The sequence below is a fragment of the Elephas maximus genome, chromosome 3 (assembly GCF_024166365.1).
Source record: "Elephas maximus indicus isolate mEleMax1 chromosome 3, mEleMax1 primary haplotype, whole genome shotgun sequence".
Lineage (NCBI taxonomy): Eukaryota > Metazoa > Chordata > Mammalia > Proboscidea > Elephantidae > Elephas > Elephas maximus.
The window spans coordinates 13,631,157-13,650,459 of record NC_064821.1 but is presented as its reverse complement, the minus strand read 5'-3'; the positions used below and the strand labels follow the sequence as shown (position 1 = coordinate 13,650,459).

General features: G+C 38.6%; 2 protein-coding genes across 4 annotated transcripts in view; both read right to left on the bottom strand.

Moving 5' to 3' along the window:
* The window catches only part of ZNF558 (zinc finger protein 558), a 386,595-nt gene that overhangs the window by 177,990 nt on the left and 189,302 nt on the right, over positions 1-19,303 (bottom strand). The gene's annotated exons all lie outside the window — the stretch shown is intronic.
* The window catches only part of LOC126074016 (zinc finger protein 883-like), a 66,316-nt gene continuing 58,083 nt past the window's right edge, over positions 11,071-19,303 (bottom strand). Inside the window, exon 5 of the mRNA XM_049881357.1 lies at positions 11,071-18,719. Coding sequence (XP_049737314.1) covers positions 17,171-18,719 — 1,549 coding nt within the window. The 3' untranslated portion in view covers positions 11,071-17,170. The remainder of the gene's footprint in view (positions 18,720-19,303) is intronic.

The following is a 19,303-nucleotide window of genomic DNA, read 5'->3' as shown; positions in this document are numbered from 1 at the left end:
GACTTGATTTGTAAACTTTCACTAAAGCAAATTAAATATTATTAAAAAAAAATTTACAATGAAAATTTCTTATCCACATTGAAATCTGTTTCCACTACCTGGAAGACTTAGTACAAAAGGAAAGAAATGTAAAATGTCTCATAAATAACTTTATATACATGACTTTAGTTAATTCCTTTAAAAATTTATGTATTGATAATAATTAAGTATACTTGTTTAACTAAAATATATCATTAAAAATAATTTCATGTGTAATTTTTAATTTGTAATATGGCTACTACTTTTTTTGAAATTACATCTGTGGCTTGCATTAGATTTGCATTAAACCAAACTGCTCTAGACTCAACATCCATTTTACAAGAAATACAGGAGACAGAGGAATTAAACTCATGAGAGAACAACCATCAAAATATTGAATATTTCACCAAAGAACTTGCCTTCAATATTCAAGAGTCAATGTTATTTAAAAAAAAAAAAAATGCAGGCAAATGTACTATGTAAAACAGATTTAAAAATCCTTGGCTATTTGATGATAGGTTTAAGGCCTTTTATCCACCACCCCGGCCCCTTCCATGTTTCCTCATTTCACTATCCCTTCAGCCTCCCAGCTGCTAGTGGTTCCATGAAGGTGCATCATACCTCCTCCTCTCAGCACAATATGATGCTGCTTCTTGATAGAAACACAAATGAGATAAGGATAGAAGAGGAATTCCTCAATAGGAATAAGGGCATTTATTAAAATCCCACAGCAAACATCAGATTCAGTGGAGAAAGACTGTGAGCTTTCCCCTTAAGACTGGAAACAAGGCAAGGATGCCTGTTCTCACCATTATTATTCTGTATTGTATTGGAAATCCCAGACAAAGCAATACAACAGGAAAAAGAAGTAAAAGGGATCCAAATTGGGAAGAAAGAAGTAAATATATTCCTATTCTCAGATGACCTTGCACTATATATAGAAAGTCTCAAAGAACCCACAAGAAAGCTTTCTGAGCTAATAGAATTCATCTAAGTTGCAGTATACAAGGTCAACACATAAAAACCAGTTGGGTTCTATATAACAGCAATGAACAATAAAAAAAGGAAATAAAAAAAATTCCATTTACAATAGCATGTAAAAGAATAAAATACCTAGGAATACATTTGGCCAGGGATGTGAAAGACTTACACAAGGAAAAATACAAAGCACTGATGAAAAAGGTTCAAGAAAACTTAAATAAATGGTAAGATACTCCGTGTTCATGTCTTGGAAGATTTAATATTGTTAACATGGCAATACTACTAAAGTATCTACAGATTCAATGCAATCTGATAAAAATTCCAACAGTCTTCTTTAATGGGAATGGAAAAACCAATCTGCAGTTTTACATGGAATGGCAAGAAGCTGTGAATAGCCAAAGTAACTCTGAAGAAGAGCAAAGTAGGAGGATTCACAATTTTGATTTCAAAATGTACTATGCAACTAAAATAAAAGAGTCTGATTCTACTACAATAATAGACACATATAACCACAGACAGACGATCTACAGACTGGAAGAAAATTTTCATTAACCATATATCCAGTATGGGTCTAATATCAAAAATATACATAAGGCTTCAACGAGTTAACAAAAAAAGGTAAATAACCTAATAAAAAACGGGCAAATGATTTGAACAGCCATTTCACAAATGAGGATATTCAAATGATCCACAAGCACATGAAAAGATGCTCAACATCATTAGTCATGGAGGAGGTGTAATCAAAACCACAAAGAGATACCACTACACGCCCACCAGGAGGGCTAAGATAAAAAGGAAAACAACAAGTATTAGTGAGAATGTGAGAAGATCTGAAGGTTTAGCCATTGTGGGTGAGAATGCAAAATGGTGTATAGCCACTATGGAAAACACTTTGGCAGCTCCTCGAAAGTTAACCATAGAATTACCATATGACCCAGCAATTCCAATCCTGGTATATACCTAATAGACTTTAAAAGCAGTCACATAAGCAGACACACATTCACCAATGTTCACTGCAGCACTTTTCAAAATAAAAAGGCTTGGAACAGTCTAAATGTCCACGAATGGATGAACGGGTAAACAAAATGTGGTGCATACATACAATAGAATACTACTCAACCAGAAAGATAAATCGTGATACATGCTACAACACTGATGAACCTTGAAAACGTTATGCTGAGTGAAATCAGTCGCAAAAGTACAAATATTGTATGATCTCACTTACAAGAAACAACAGTAATGGACAAATACGTAGAGACCAAAGTTTATTATTGGTTACCAGCGACAGAAGGGACGGTGAAAAGAAGAGGCATCGTTTAGCAAGCAATGAGTTTCTGCTTATGGTGATGGGAAATTTGATGATGATTATGGTCGATGTTTGCACAACATGATTAATGTAACTGACATCACTGAATCACACACCTCAGAAATAATTGGAAAATGTGTTATATCTATACACACACACACACATATATAAACAATAAAAAAGAAAAACAAACCTCAAAAAAGAAAACAACAAGATACTTAACCCCACTGGGAGACTAAGATTTTAAAAATGGAAAAAGAAAAAATGTTGGTGAGCATGTAGAGAAATTGAAACTCTCTTGAATTGCTGGTGGGAATACAAAATAGTAGAGGTGCTGTGGAAAACAGCTTGGTGACTCCTCAAAAAGTTAAACACAGACCTACTACATGAACCAGCAATTCTACTACTAGATATATACTTGTGACTCCAAAGAAGCAATGCAAACAAACACATGTACACCAGTGTTCACTGCAACACTATTCACAATAGCAAAAAGGTGCGAACAACCTAAATGTCTATCAATGCATGAATGAATAAACAAAATATGCATACATACAATGGGACACTACTCAGCCATGAAGAAAAATAACATCCTTTTCCATGTTATAACATGATGAACCTCAGAAAACATTATGCTCAGTGAATAGCAAAAGGAAAAATGTTGTATGATCTCATTTATATGAAATATTTAGAATATGCAAAGTATAGAGATCAAAGTTCAATGACGGTTACCAGGAGTTCGAGGAAGGAGAAAAATAGGCATCATGTTTACAAAGCATTGAGCTTTTGTTTATGGTGATAGAAATTTGGCAATGGATTTGGTGATGCTTGCATAAGAAGTCTGATATAATTGGTATCATTGAATTGTACAGGTGAAAAATGCTGAATTGGGAAACACGGTGTTATATATGCTTTTAGAACAATACAAAGAAAAAAACCTGCAGGCAAATATAGTATGTAAAACAGATTAAACAAATCAAAAATGAAAAGGCAATGTCCAAATCTCATTTGGATCCCAGCTTTAAAAAATCGACGACTATAATAGCTACTTTTGGACAGCTGGAGAAATTTTCTTTTCTTGTGTGGGTCACTGGAGATTCAGTTTCTTTTGTTTTTAACCATTAAATGTATCGTAATAGTGAATTGGACAAATGAGGCAATATCTTAACAGCTTGTGAGTCTACATCATGGTTATGGGTGTTCCTTTTATTGGAAGTACAGATTTTCCATTTCAACTCACAGCGACCCTATGGGACAGAGTAGAACTGCCCCATAGAGTTCCCAAAGAGCACCTGTTGGATTCGAACTGCTGACTTTTCAGTTAGCAGCCATAGCACTTAACCACTATGCCACCAGGGTTTCCAGTTCATTCACATATATGGACAAATGAGGCAGTATCTTAACAGTTGGTGAATCTATGTCATGGGTTATGGGTGTTCCTTTTATTGGAAGTAGATTTTCTTTAGATAAGAAATTCAAAATAAATACATGGAAGAAATTCCATTTGACAAAACTCATCTTGTTTATGTAAATTCAATTCCAATTAATGCTAGTAAAATAAATGAGCCTGCGCGATCTTTCTTCTTAGAGACTCCTGTATTTTAACACCATGTAGGACTGTCAGAGCTCTGAAACTGAGGTGAGGTGGAGAAGACTTGAGAACAGGTGAGTAGAGTTTTATCATGGTATATCTGTATCTATCTTTATTCATACTCATACATTTATCTACATTAAATACATGGGCTTCTTAATGAGCTGAAAAACTTTATCTTTCCACCTGAGTATGATTTATTAAACTTCATTAAACAATAACTAAAGCCAGAGAAATTACACCCAATTTCCACTGGAACACACCAGAATCACTAGGTCCAAGAGGACAGAACGAGGCTGGGGCGAGGGCCTCCTTGACACAAAAGACGGAGATAGATTTTCCTTCTGGAGAAAGAACACAAATGTTGCTTTGAAGCCTTTGGGAGGATGGAGCCCAGCAGATGACACAGCGCTGCCTCTACTTCCCAACACACTTCTTCTTGGGGATCCATGCTCAAGATGGCTATCCTGATCCCAGCAGTTTAGATGAGCTGCAGGCTGGGGAGGTGTGGGCAAAAGAAGCTGAGCTCTTGGGGGAGGGGCCACACCTCTGGAGAATCCACTGAGGTCGGAGCAACCAGGAACCAGCTAGGGTCTAGCAACATGTGACCCTGCATCACCACCTTTGGACCCTCCCCTTCCTCGTGCATGGTGACACGTTGACTCTGCCTGTTACAGGAGAAAAAACTTCAGACATAGGGGTGGATGGATTGAGTAGAAAAAGGGCTGACTACCCACTGACCTGCTAAGTCAGATGTACGCATCTATTTCTGGATTCCACAAAAGGAGAGGGTATGGACCAGGCTTCAGGAATTGTTGTGATGAGGTGCAACGCCCACTTCCTGTGGCTGGAAGCTGAGAATTGTTACTTTCCTTCCTGAAAAGACCTGGGCTCAGAACAGGCTGACAGTGATAGTGGTGGCATAGCCAGGAGCCCCATACCCATAGGTCTGTGGTCTAATCTAGACTGATTCAGGCCATCCCCTCCTCTCTGCAAATGCAGAGCTACCTGTTAGATATGCTACCCACCTGAATGTACCTCCCTGGCACCAGTGCCAAACAGAAGTGTGCTAGGTTCCTTCAGAAAGCAGCCTCTCTAGATCTCAGAGGCAACTGGAATTATACATTGCTGGAGAGAACACGAAATGGCACAGCCCCTTTGAAAAACAGATTGGTAGATTCTTATAAACACACACCTCAACATAAAACAAAAATTCTCACAACTGGACCAATAAGCAACATCATGCTAAATGGAAACAAATTGAAGTTGTCAAGGATTTCATTTTACTTGGATCCACAATCAACACCCATGGAAGCAGCAGTCAAGAAATCCAAAGATGCATGGCATTGGGCAAATCTGCTGCAAAGGACCTCTTTAAAGTGTTCAAACGCAAAAATGTCACTTTGAGGATTAAGGTGTGCCTGACCCAAGCCATGGTATTTTCCGTCACCTCATATGCATGTGAAAGCTGGACAATGAATAAGGAAGAGCAGAGAAGAATTGATGCCTTTGAATTATGATGTTGGCGAAAAACATTGAATATACCACGGATTGCCAGAAGAACAAACAAGTCTGTCTTGGAAGAAGTACAGCCAGAGTGTTCCTTGAAGCAAGGACGGAGAGACTTCGTCTCAAGTACTTTATCCTTGGAGAAGGACATCATGCTTGGTAAAGGAGGGGGTCAGCAAAAAAGAGGAAGGCCCTTGATGAGATGGATTGACACCATGGCTGGAACAATGGGCTCAAACATAGCAACAATTGTGAGGATGGTGTAGACCGGGCAGTGTTTTGTTCTGTTGTACGTAGGTTCACTAAGAGTCAGAACTGACTTGATGGCACCTAACAACAGCAACCATGATAGCAATCCCACTTCCAAGGATATATGCAAGAAAAACGAAAACTTTATGTTCACATAAAAATCTGTGCAAGAAAGTTTATTTTAGCTTTATTCATAAAAACTAGAAATGCAACACTCCTCCAAATGGCAAATACACAAACTGTGGCATGTCTCCACAACAGAATATGACACAAAAAGGAACAAGCTATTGATACACTCATCAACGTGGATGACTTTCAAATGTATTATGCTAAGCGAAAGGAGCCAGAATAGAAAATCTACATAGTGAATGATATTTACAGGGCCAGTTGCCAGGAAGTCTTTGACAGCGCAACGTTGGACCAAAAAGGGGCAGCAAGAGGGAGGTTTTGAAGACAAGAATGAAACTGTTCTGTACCACTGTACTACAGACTACCAGACTTTATCCATTTTTCAGCTCATATAACTATGTTTCAAAAGTTAATTACTATTTTCCAATTTTTAAAATAAGGTTAAAATTTTTATAAGCAATGAACAATAAATGTAAAAAAGTAAAAATTAGGGAGAAGCAAATGAGAAATTAACCACAATCTCACCTTTGGAAAAAAATCCCTGTTAATGTAATATATCACATCAACAGTTTAAACAAGAAATAACATGAAAGTACTTAAGAGTTACAGAAAAAACAGCTGACAAAATACAACACTCATTCAGAAAAAAAATTCTCAGCAAATTAGGAAAAGAGAGAAATGTCCTCAACTTGATTAAAAACATCTACAAAAACCCTACAGTTAACATCATAATTGTTGGCAAGAAGCTAGTTGCTTTTCTGCTAAGATTGGGAACATGGCAAGGATGTTCCCACTCATCACTCCTATTCAACATTGTACTAGAAGGCCTAGATAATGCATGAAAACTAGAAACAGAAAGAAAAGTAAACAGACTCTTAAGGAGAAAACAACCTTTTTTTGCATTTGAAATTATTATTTATATGGGAAAAAAACTCATGAAACTAATAATTGGCCGTATTAAAGTTACAGGATAAAAGTTTACATACAAAAGAAAATCACTTTCCTATATGTCAGTAAAGAACAATTACAATTAAAAAATTGAAATTAAAAACAGTAGCATTTACATTTGTAACAACAACAAAATGACAGTATAAATCTAACAATATATATAAAAGATCTGAGGAAACCTACAAAACTCTCATAAAAGAACTCAAAGAAGGTCTATATGAAGAAATGTCCCATGTTCATGTATGAAAAACTCAATATTGTTAAAATGCCAGTTCTTCCCAAAGTAATCTGTGCATTCAACAAAATCTCAATCATAATCTCCGAAGTTACTTTGTGACTACTGAAAAACTTTTTCTAACATTTATATGAAAAGAACAAAGACTCAGAGTCGACACAATATTGAAGGAGATGAACAAAGCTGGCAGACTGACATGACACCACTTCAAGACTTACTCTGATAATACAGTAATCAAGACAGTGTGGTACTGGCAAAAGAATAGACAAATAGACCAGTGGAACAGAAAAGAGAGCTGAGAAATAGACAAAAATATAGTCATCTGACTTTTGAGTAAGGACCAAAGATAATTCAATAAAGGATAACCTTTTCAATAAAGGGTACTGGAATACCTGTATATCCACTAGCAAGCAAAGGGACTGTAGGCACAGACCTTACACCTTTTGCAAACATTAACTCAAAATGGATGAAAAACCTAAATGTCAATGCAAAACTATAAAACTCCATGATGACAATACAGGAGAAAACCTAGGAAATCTTGGTTTGGTGATGATTTTTTAGATACGACACTAAAATCACGATCCATGACAGATAAAAAGGGCTTCATTAAAATTAAAAATTTCTGCAAATGTTTTCTTACCTATATATTTTTACATGAAATTTATTTTCACATAAAATCTATGCAGGAAAAAGAAACAAAAATAAAATGGTTAAAAAATATATAACTTCTGCTCTGCAAGACACAAGACAAGAAAGGAGACTTCGGGCAAACATGGCGCCATAGAAGCACCATGTCGTCCGTCCACAGCAAAGACACAAAATACTCAGTAAAACGCAGACAAACGTCATTCTTGGAATCTGAAGTGTCAAATGAAGACATGAAAAGCACAGCCAAACAACGAATTGAAGAAGAAACTGACAGAGGACAGACAGCAAGGAAAGATAACTGCAGATTTTCCTTATCAGCTAACCCAGCATGGATCTGCCATCTTGGACTCCTGTTGGAGATCGGCTGACAGAGAGCAGGGAAAGCAGCTTCACCGAGCTCCCAGCAGCAGACAGAGCACTCGGAAAGCAGCAATACATGCTTTGTCAACCCCTATCCTCTCCCCGCTGCTCTACCTCCAAGCCTCCTGGTATTGGCTATGGTAGCTCAGCCACACGGGAAGTGCTACTTGGATTCGCCCCACCCACATCGCAGATCAGCAGACAAGGAGTATGGGAAAGCAGCTTCACAAAGTTCTCAGCAGGAGATAGAGCACCCGGGCACAAGCGATATAGCTTTTCCTAACCCTCACCTTTCTATCCCTCCCCCTTTGGCCTTCTCTGGTTTCCGCAAGACACAGTGTCTCGGCCAGGAGGCAACTGCTTCCGCCCCGGGCCACTTGGATTGACCCCACCCACAATGGCCGGATCCCTGAGCTGACCTTGCTTCTTTTCATGTCTTTTGGTTTCTTCCGGGCCTCCTACCACCTCCCCCTCCTTTCTCTCAAATACCTAGCTCTGTGTGCCATCTTTGTGTCTTCTTGAAAGTCTGTGAAGCCCTGCTCGACTGGGGAACCACTCCCCCAGCCCACACCACCACACTGGTGGAATCCCTGATGCTTTTTTGCTTGTTTTGCTTCGTTCTGTTCTGTTTTTATATTTTCTTTCTCTTTTCACAGTTCAGAGCCCCTTCTAGCCAGGCTGCACAGCATGGCTTAGGAGCCATTCCCCCAACCTGTGCTGCTGTGTAGATAGGATTCCTGGGGTCATGTTTTTTTCTTCTTTTTCCTCATCTTTCTTCATTTCTCAGTTCTCCTCTATCTATACTTAACTTTCTTTTCCTGTGTCCTGAATACCTGGTGATGTGTGACACCTATGTGCCCTCTAGCCAGGCTATACTGTGCAGCCTGGGATACTTCCCCACTCTTCACGGCCGCAGCAGTGGGGCCCCTGGGGCTTTTCTTCTCCAAATTTTTATCCGTTTTTTTTTTTTTTTTCCCTTTCTCCATTTCTTGGTTTCTTATCTCTCCACTCCAGTGGCAAACACCCTCTGCACTTTTTTATTTTTGCTTTGTTTGTTTTTGGCTCCTGTTTCTCTCTCCTCTTTCCTGTACCCATATTAGCTCCATACATCACAACTTCCCCATCTCTTTTCTGCCTACCTACACTGTGTGCTGAACATCACACCTCTGAGAAGCATGGGCACAGCCTACTGGAACCTGCCTGGCACTGATTCCTGCGCCGCCCTGGTGGCCCTAGTACGTGCAACAAACAATCCACGCCAGCCCCTCCCCTTCATCTGGCCCTGCCCTGCTGCACCATATCTGAGTGACCAGCCCTGCCCATTGGACAAGAAGGTGAAAAGTATCATTTGACTACATATGAACAAAGAACACACAGCCTGCCTGCTCAGACATAACCAAATAAAACAAAAAAAACAGGATGAAACAAACAAATCTACAATCAAGAAATGAAGAAAATAACTATAGAATGCCCCCAAAGACTACAGAAGACATCAAAACATATTAATAAAAAACAGTACAGAATGGCTCCAGTAGGCATCCAAAATAAAGCACCAGATGACTTTCCAGTAGAAGAAAAGGCACTAGAACTACCTGACGGGGAATTCAAATCCTGAATATTCAGAGCTATCCAATTTTTGAAGCAAAAAGCAGAGAAAAATGAGGGGAAAAAAGACAAATTTATGGAAAAGGCACATTAATGGAAAATACAGACAAAAAAAATGGAAGAATTCAGGAAAATAATACAGAAAAAATGCGAAAATAAATTCACAACTAGAAATCATACAAAAATAATAATTAGAAATCCAAAAGATAACAAGATTTCAGAAATGGACAGTGTCACAGAGGGGGTGAAGAGCAGGTCTGAAATGATATAAGACAGGATCAGTATAATTGCAGACAAACACTTGGATAAAACCCCATTTGAGGAAAAATCAGAAAAGAGAATGAAGAAAAATGATGAAACCTTGAGAACTATGTGGGATACAATCAATCAAAAGCAAAAATTGGCAAGTGATAGGAGTTCCAGAACAGGGAGAGAAAATGGAAAACACAGAAAGGATCACTGAAGAATTGCTGACAGAAAACTTCCCTCATACCATTAAAGATGAAAAGCTGACGATCCAAGAAGCTCAACAAAGCCCATACAGGAGAGACTCCAAAAGAAAAACACCAAGATATATCATAATCATACTTGCTAAAACCAAAGACAAGGAAAAAATCCTGAGAGCAGCTCAAGAAAAACAAAAAGTCACATACAGAGGACAAACAATAAAACTAAGCTCTGGCTATTCGGCAGAAACCACGCAGGCAAGGAAGGCGATGGGATGATATATGTAAAACCTTGAAAGAAAAACATTGCCAACCACGAATAATATATCCTGCAAAACTTTCATTCAAATATGATGGTGAAATTAGGACATTTCCAGATAAACAGAAATTAAGGGAATATGTAAAAACCAAACCAAACCTACAAGAATTATTAAAGGGAGTCCTTCAGTCTGAGAACAAACAACATCAGACTACAGTCTGAATCTAGGATCCAAGATTGTACCAGCCAGGTAACAAGGTAGGAAAAGAATTCTCAAGGACTATCCCAAACCAAAAGAACTGCAACAGGGAACCAGAAAGGCAACAAAGTCAGAACAATAAAAGAGAGAATAAACAGTGTAGGTATAGAACTTTCTAATGGAGAGGAAGGCAGGGTAATACCAAGTAATAATAGACTGGTTCAAACCTAGGAAGATACGGGTAAATTTCAAGGTAACTGCAAAGAAAGTTAACAAACCTACTCATCAAAATAAAGAAGAAAAACATAAAGTCGCAATAAAAACAAAACCTGCAAAAACAAAAGAAATCCACAAACAAAAGGAATTCAGCACAGAAGAGTAAGGAAAAAAGAAAATGTTAGTGCCACAAAAAAAGCACTAGAAAACAACAGGAATAAACTCACAGCTATCAATAATTACACTGAATGTAAATGGCCTAAATGCACCCATAAAAAGACACAGAGTGAAAGAATGGATAAAAAAAAAAAAAAAAAGGATTCATCAATATGCTGTCTACAAGGGACACACCTCAGAAACAAAGACATAAATTTATTAAAAATCAAAGGATGGAAAAAAATGTATCAAGCAAATAACTACCAAAAAAGGACAAAGGTAGAAACCAAAAACTAGGAGAAAATCTTTTCAAAAACATATTTGTGATAGAGGACTGTTGTATTAAAAATAAAAAGTCCCAGAGTGCCACAAAAGCTTTGTGTTTGGCTGCTAATCTAAAGGTTGGCGACTCAAACCCACCCAGTGCAGCCACAAAATAAATGCCTGCTGATTTGCTTCCATAAAATTTAATCCCAAGAAAAGCCCGCGGAACAGTCTACTCTGTAGAACCATGAGTTGGAATCAAGTCGACGTCAGTGGGTTTGATTTTTAATTTGATAGTCAAGATATACAAAGAGCACTTAAAACTCAATAAGAAAAGACAACATGCAATTGAAAAATATGTGAACAGACACCTTACCAAAGAAGATATACTGGTGACAAATAGGCGTGTGAAAAGATGCTCAGCGTCATTTATCATTAAGGAATTGCAAATGAAAACAAGAAGATACTGCTACATATTGATTACAATGGCTAAACTCCAAACCAATGACATCACCAGGATGTGAATCAACAGGAACTCATGGTCACTGCTGGTGGGGATGCAAAGTGGTACAGCTAGTTGTACAGTTTCTTACAAAATTCAATGTAGTCTTACCACATGATCCAACAATTGCACACCCTGGTATTTACAAAAATGAGTTGAAAACCTATGTCCACACAAAAACCTTAGCACAAGTATTTATAACAATTTTATTCATAATTGCCAAATATTGGAGACAACCAAGATGCCTTTCAATTGGTGCATGGATAAGCAAAGTGTAACGCATCCATACACAGGAATATTCTCAGCAGTAAAAAGAAATGAGCTATCAAGCCACAGAAAGACACGGCAGAACGTTAAATGAATACTGTAAGTAAAAGAAGCCAATGTGAAAAAGTTACATATGATTCCAACTACGTAACATTCTTGAAAAGGCAAAGCTGGTAAAGAACACTGGTGATCACCAAATTCTGGGGGAGATAGGAAGGGATGATTAGGTAGGGTATACCGGATTTTTAGGGCACTGATTTTTAGGCACTGAAAAAGACTGTTGCTAAACAGGCAGGAAGGAAAGAAAAGACCAAAATTCAAGTCAGAAAAGACTTGGAAAGTTGCTCTTGAATGTGTAATAGCTACAGCAAACGGAAGAAATGATGAAGTAAAACAACTGAACAGAAGATTTCAAAAGGCTGCTTAAGAAGACAAAGTATTATAATACCACGTGCAAAGACCTGGAAATAGAAAACAAAAAAGGAAGAACACGCTTCGCATTTCTCAAGCTGGATGTCTACACTTAACCTCTGGATGTTTCATTGGAATAATGTTTTTATATATTGACAAATAAGGCAAAATCTTAACAATTGGTGAATCTAGATCAGGGTTACGGGTGCTAGTTTTACTGGCGCTGCTTTAGAAGAGCAATTAAAATTAAGTTTAAACAGCAGTTAAAATTAAATAGGTAGGAGAAAATCCACCTGTCAAAATTCATCTTGTTTATAGTAAATTAAATTCCAATGTCTGCTATCGGCATAAACATGCCTACATTGTCTTTCCTCTTACACACTCCCATAACTTAAAGCTCTGGGGGATTTTTAGGGTTATGCAAGTGAGCTAAGGTGGAGATGACTTCAGAAAAGAGTTGAATAGACAATTTCTTTATGGTAAATTTGTATTTATATTAATTCATTCACTCATGGATCGATTTATGTTAGATACATGGGCACCCTTTTGTTGTTAAGTGCTGTTGCACAGATTTTCAACTTACACTGACCCAAGCTGACGGAGGAGAACTGTGCCATAGGGTTTACTTCAGTGTAATCTTTATGGTCACAGGTCATCAGATCTTTCTCCTGTTGAGCCGCTGGGTGGGTTCGAACTGCCAACTTTTCAGGTACTAGCCGAGCACATAACGATGGCACCACCAGGGGTCCTTAATTCATAATCTAATAACCTAAAAAAAATTATCTTTCCACCAGCATATAACTAACGGAACTTCAATAACCATGATGCATTGCATTGGGCATTGCTGCAAAAGACATGTTTAAAGTGTTAAAAAGCCAAAATGTCACTTTAAGGACTAAGGTGTGCAAGACTCAAGCCACAGTGTTTTCAATTGCTTCATATACATGCAAAAACTTAACAATGAATAAGGAAGATCGAAGAAGAAGAGACACCTTTGAATTATGGTGCTGGTGAAGAATATTGACTACACTATGGACTGCCAGAAAAATGAAAAAATCTGTCTTGTAAGAAGTACAGCCAGAATGTTCCTTAGAAGCAGACTTCATCTCACATACTTTGGACACATTATCAGTAGGGACCAGTCGCTGCAGAAGGACATTATGCTTGGTAAAGTAGAGGGTGAGTGAAAAAGAGGCTGCAACAATGGGCTCAAGCATAACAATGATTATGAAGATGGTAAAGGACCAGGAAGTGTTTCATTCCATTGTACACAGGATCACTACGAGTCAGAACTGATTGAATGGCACCTAATAACAACAAAAACCGCCACCTAAAGATAGAGAAATTGCACCCAGTATTCACTGGAATACGCTCAAATTGCCATGTCAAAGGGGGCAGGATGAAGCTGGGGCCAGAGTCACCTTAACACAAAGGTGGAAATGCTTTTTCCTTCTGGAAAAGGATACAACTGTTGCTTGGAAGGTTTCAGGAGGGTAGATCCACCATATGAAAAGGCCAAAATTGTATTTCTTAACCAGCCTCCTCTCAAGGGCCCAAGCCACAAGCAGGTGTCCTGATCCTAGCAATTCAGAATGAGCAGTAGGCTGGTGTGGGTAAATGTGGTTGAATTTAGGAGGAGTAGCCACAGCTCCATTGATGCCAGTTCATCCAGAACAAGTAGGCGCTAAAAGGAAAAAACTTTAGAGAAAGAGGTGGAGGAAGTGAGTGACAAAATGGTTGATTAACGGCTGACCTGTTATCTCAAATGAACACATCTACTTCCAGTTTCCATACCAGGAAGAGAGGACTTTGGTGTCATAGGACTTTGGTGTCATAGGCTACATTCTGCAGCTGGGAACTGATGAGAAACACTATGTTCCTTCTAAAAAGACTTGGTTGAGCCCTGAGTTCACACCAGGCTGGCAGTGACAGTGATGGCATAGCCCAGAGTCCCATACAATAGACCTGTGTGTCTAATCGATATTGTTACAGGCCATTCTTTCTCCTCAGCAAATGCAGGGTTGCCTATCAGATGAGCCACCCACCAAACAACTACCCAGATGCGAGTCCAAACTGAAGGGTTTTAGTTCCTCCAGAAAGCAATCTGTAGATCCCAGCAGCAACTAAAATAATACATTGCTTTTGGAATACAAAATGGCACAGCCCCCTTTTAAGAACACATTGACAGTTTCTTATAAGGTTAAACATACATCTACCATAAGATAACAATCCCACTACTAGGGATATGTGAGAAAAATGAAAACTTTGTGTTCACATAAAACCTGTTCAGAAATGTTTATATCAACTTTATTATAACTGGAAACCAAAACATCCTCCAAATGGTGAATACACAAGCAGTGTTATGTCTGTAAAACGGAACACTGCACAACAATAAAAAGGAACAAACCAGCAATGTGAATGAGTCTCAAAGGAATTGTGTTAAATGAAACCAAACCCACAGCTGCCGAGTCAATTTCGACTCATGGCAAACTCACAGGATGGAGTAGAATTGCCCCACAGGGCTTGCAAGCAGCGGCTGGTGGATTCAAACTGCCAACCTTTTGGTTAGCAGTGGAGCTCTTAACCACTGTGCCACCAAGACTCCATGCTCAGTGAAAGGATCCATAAGGATCCATAATCAAAAAGCTACACAGTGCATCATATGTGCAGGGACTGTTGCCAGGCCTTCACGGTTAGGGAAAGATTTTACTAAAAAGGGGCAGTATGAGGGATGTTTTTGGAGGACAGAGAGGTACTGTTCTGTACTTTCATTGTGCTATAGATTATAAGACTTAATGCATTTAACAGCTTACATGCCAAAACTGAATTACTCTTTGGATATTTAAAAAAAAAAAAAAAAAATCCTTCAGTGGGAATCAATATTCTGATGTGTGGCTGGGCATTTATCGTAACAACTCCCTTCCCTCTGATAGACACTGATTTACACTATCTACCACTATTATCAACAGACAGCAGCACAGAGCCCAGGGGTTTCCATAGGATGCTAAAAGGGGAATTGCTGGATCAAATGAAAGTCTAATTTTCAGCCTCCATTTCAAGGCCCTTTACACGAAGAGTCCGTGAGGCGGCTCCCAGTTCACTATGGGGCAGAGTAGCACTGGATAAACCTCCAGGCCCAACAGCCACTTATCTTGTCCCTACTAACACAGGACTCTTAGCTGGTGTCTTCTCTTCTCCAAGCCCTACAGTGGGTGTGTACATCAGGTGGAACAGAGACCACTATATTAGCCAAGAAACTTCAGCTTCAGCTCCTGACTGGACACAACTCTTGGAATGTCAGAATTATCAAAACTAAGACTCTGTCACTAAGCACAGGCTATAAGTTGATGCAGGACTGAAGCTCCACTGCAGCTAGCTGAGACTAGGGCATTGTGTTGGTACACAATTGCCTTGGGCCTCAGAATGAACCATCCTTGCACGAAAACCCTGTTTGTCACACCAGCATTTGAGAGGAGTCCTTCTTGTAGGAAGACTTTGAGTTAAAACTTCGTGTGTTTTCTTCATCAGTAAACCAATGATCATAATAACGAAGGAAAATGAGATGCGATGTAAAATAAGTCCATGACAACACTAAACAGTACAATCCCGATCCTGTTAAAAACATTGCTTTGCATTCAAGGAAGGCTGAAAGGAAACACTCAACATACCAAGAGTGCTCAGATTCAAAGTGAATTTAATTTTTTACACACTGTTCAGATGAAAACAGTTTTCTACAATGGGAACATGCTGCTTTATACTCTGAAAAGATACTTAAATTCAACATAGTTGATAAAAAGAAAATAGACATTAAAACACTCATGTGCTGATGAGACATTCTAATGAACAGAATTTTTATATAAATGAATCAAAATGCAAACGCTATCAAAATTCATGTCCTAGAATTGAAAGGATATTTCAAGTGGTATTTATCATCTTAATGTTTACGTCAGAAAATAAGGGGATCTTGAATCGCACGGCATTAAGGAAGTGATAAATTCCACGTGTTTAATTTTTGTAAGATTTCTTCCCTAGTATGAATCTCCTTGTGCACAAAGTGGGATATTATGTGATTGAAGGGCTTCTCACAATGTTTGCAGAAATGTGTCTCAGAAGTCTGTGAGGTCTCATAGCCGTCATGAGGGTGGACACTGAAGGCCTCAATCACCTTTTACAGTCATAGGATGAATCCACAAAATGTAATATCTCACAGGTTGTCTAAAACTAGAAAAAGACATGTCTATGATCCCTTTTTATTTTTTTTTATGATCCCAGGTATCTTACATTTGTTTATATGCTGTCTCTCCAGTGTGACTTCTCATATGCTGACTGGCTTTCGATATGTGAAAATTTATATGACTTTGGAGAAATACAAACATTTTCCCACATTACTTACACTTCCAGTTAATCTGACATGCATCTTCTCTCGGGATTGCAAAAAGAAAATGTATGCAAGTTATCCAACAACACTTACACATATGTTGTTTCCCTCTAGAATGCCTACTCAGATGTGTTCCAAAGAATAAACATCTGAAGACTTTCTCATATTACTTACATTCATAAAAACACTCTCCACTGTTTGTACATTTACAGAAGCAGAAAATATAAGTACTTTACCACATTCTTTATATACATATAAGTGTTCTTTCTACTACGCCTACCTTTCTTGTGTTTGAAATAAGAGGTATGAGCAACAGCTTCCCCACATTGACTACATTCATAAGGTTCCTCTGCACTGTAAGGTTACTGACATTCAATACGGACTGAGAACTGACTAACTGCTTTCTCACATCCATTACATTAATAAGGTCTCTTTCCACTGTGAGTTCTTATATGTGAAGTGAGGTGTGAAAAAACTTTAAGGCTTCACCACATTACTTACATTCATATGGTCTCTCTTCACTGTGAGTTCTTACATGAGTGCTGAGGGATGAGGACTGACTAAAGGCTTTTCCACATTCCTTACATTCAAAAGGCCTCTCTCCACTGTGAGTTCTTACATGTATAGTGAGGCCTCCAGACTGACTAAAGGCTTTCCCACATTCCTTACATTCATAAGGCCTCTCTCCACTGTGAGTTCTTATATGGCTAGTGAGGGTTGAGGTCTGTCTAAAGGCTTTCCCACATTCCTCACATTTATAAGGTTTCTCTCCACTGTGAGTTCTTCTGTGTACAGTTAGGTGTGTAGAATGATTAAAGGCTTTCCCACATTCCTTACATTCATAAGGCCTCATCCCACTGTGAGTTCTTTCATGTGTAATGAGTTGTGAGGAACAACTAAATCCTTTCCCGCATTCCTTACATTCATAAGGCCTCTCTCCACTGTGAGTCCTTATATGTGTAGTGAGCGATGAGGCCTGCCTAAACGCTTTCCCACATTCCTTACATTTATAAGGCTTCTCTCCACTGTGTGTTCTTACATGTGTAATAAGGTGTGACAGGTGACTAAAGGCTTTCCCACATTGCTTACATTCATAAGGCCTCTCTCCACTGTGATTTCTTATATGTGTTGTGAGGGATGAGGCATGACTAAAGGCTTTCCCACATTCTTTACATTCATAAGGCCTCTCTCCACTGTGAGTTTTCATATGTCTAGTGAGGCCTGACACCTGACTAAAGGCTTTCCCACATTCCTTACATTCATAAGGCCTCTCTCCACTGTGAGTTGTCATATGTCTAGTGAGGCCTGAGACCTGACTAAAGGCTTTCCCACATTCCTTACATTCATAAGGCCTCTCTCCACTGTGAGTTTTCATATGTCTAGTGAGGCCTGAGACCTGACTAAAGGCTTTCCCACATTCCTCACATTTATAAGGTTTCTCTCCACTGTGAGTTCTAGTATGAGTAATAAGACCTGAAGAACGACTAAAGGTTTTCCCACATTCCGTACATTCATAAGGCTTATCTCTATTATGAAATTTTTTATGTAAAACGAGGGATGAAGGATGACTTTTGGTTTTCCGACATTCACGCTTAGGATTCTTACGACCTCTCACATGCGTCGGAAGGGATGAGAAACTACAGCAATCTTTCTTCTCACCTTTGTTACATTCACAGTGTTTCTCACCAGTAATTGTTGTCACGGCATTCTTCAGGGCTGAGATACAAATGAAGTCTTTCCCACATACTTTACATTTATAGGGTTTCTTTCCAGTAAGAGTTCTCATAGGAATGCTTAAGTAAGAGGGACAACTGCAGGCTTCTCCACATTCCTTACCCTGACACGTATTGCATCCACTGTGAGATCTGGTATGATGCTTACGTGATGACTGATTCACGAAGGCATTTCCACACTCACAGCATTCAAAAGGATTTACTTCTGGAGGATTTCGTTTTACCACAGTAATATCTGGAATCCGGGTGAAGGTTTTTCCACACTGATTGCTTTCATTACGCTCATGGAGGTTCTCTACCATATGCTTTCTGTTGAAAATAGGCAACATACTGTTGGAAATAAATTTGTTCTCACTTCACCTTTACCAAACACTGTGAAGAAGTGTGGGTTTTGCCCTGAGCTGTCTCATGTTTCATACATTAAATCATCTAGCAGAGATACTACAATTACTGTTTTTCTAAAATAGGCACATGCTTCACTTCACATCCACAATACGTTCTGTGAAATAAGACATTATGTGATTTAGACATCGTGCAAATACCATATTATATAAAGGCAGTCCCCGGCTTACAATGCCTGAATTACATACAACCCATATTTACTAACCAACCCAAAAAGCCTATTATATTAAAAATTTGAGTTACATACAATGGCTTGTAAGAACAAATGCACACTACTTTGTGATGCACATAAAAAATTATTATTTGTACTGTCTTATTAACGATGTTTTAGTGTATCTGGAAGAGTTGCTTTATTCAAATTGGGATTTTTTTGTAGTTATTATAACCTTATCAGACCACAGAGGTACATGTGGTCAGACGATGCCCGAACACATACATTATGCAGTACATGACTGTATGTGCATGTGTATACTATATACATATATAAATTT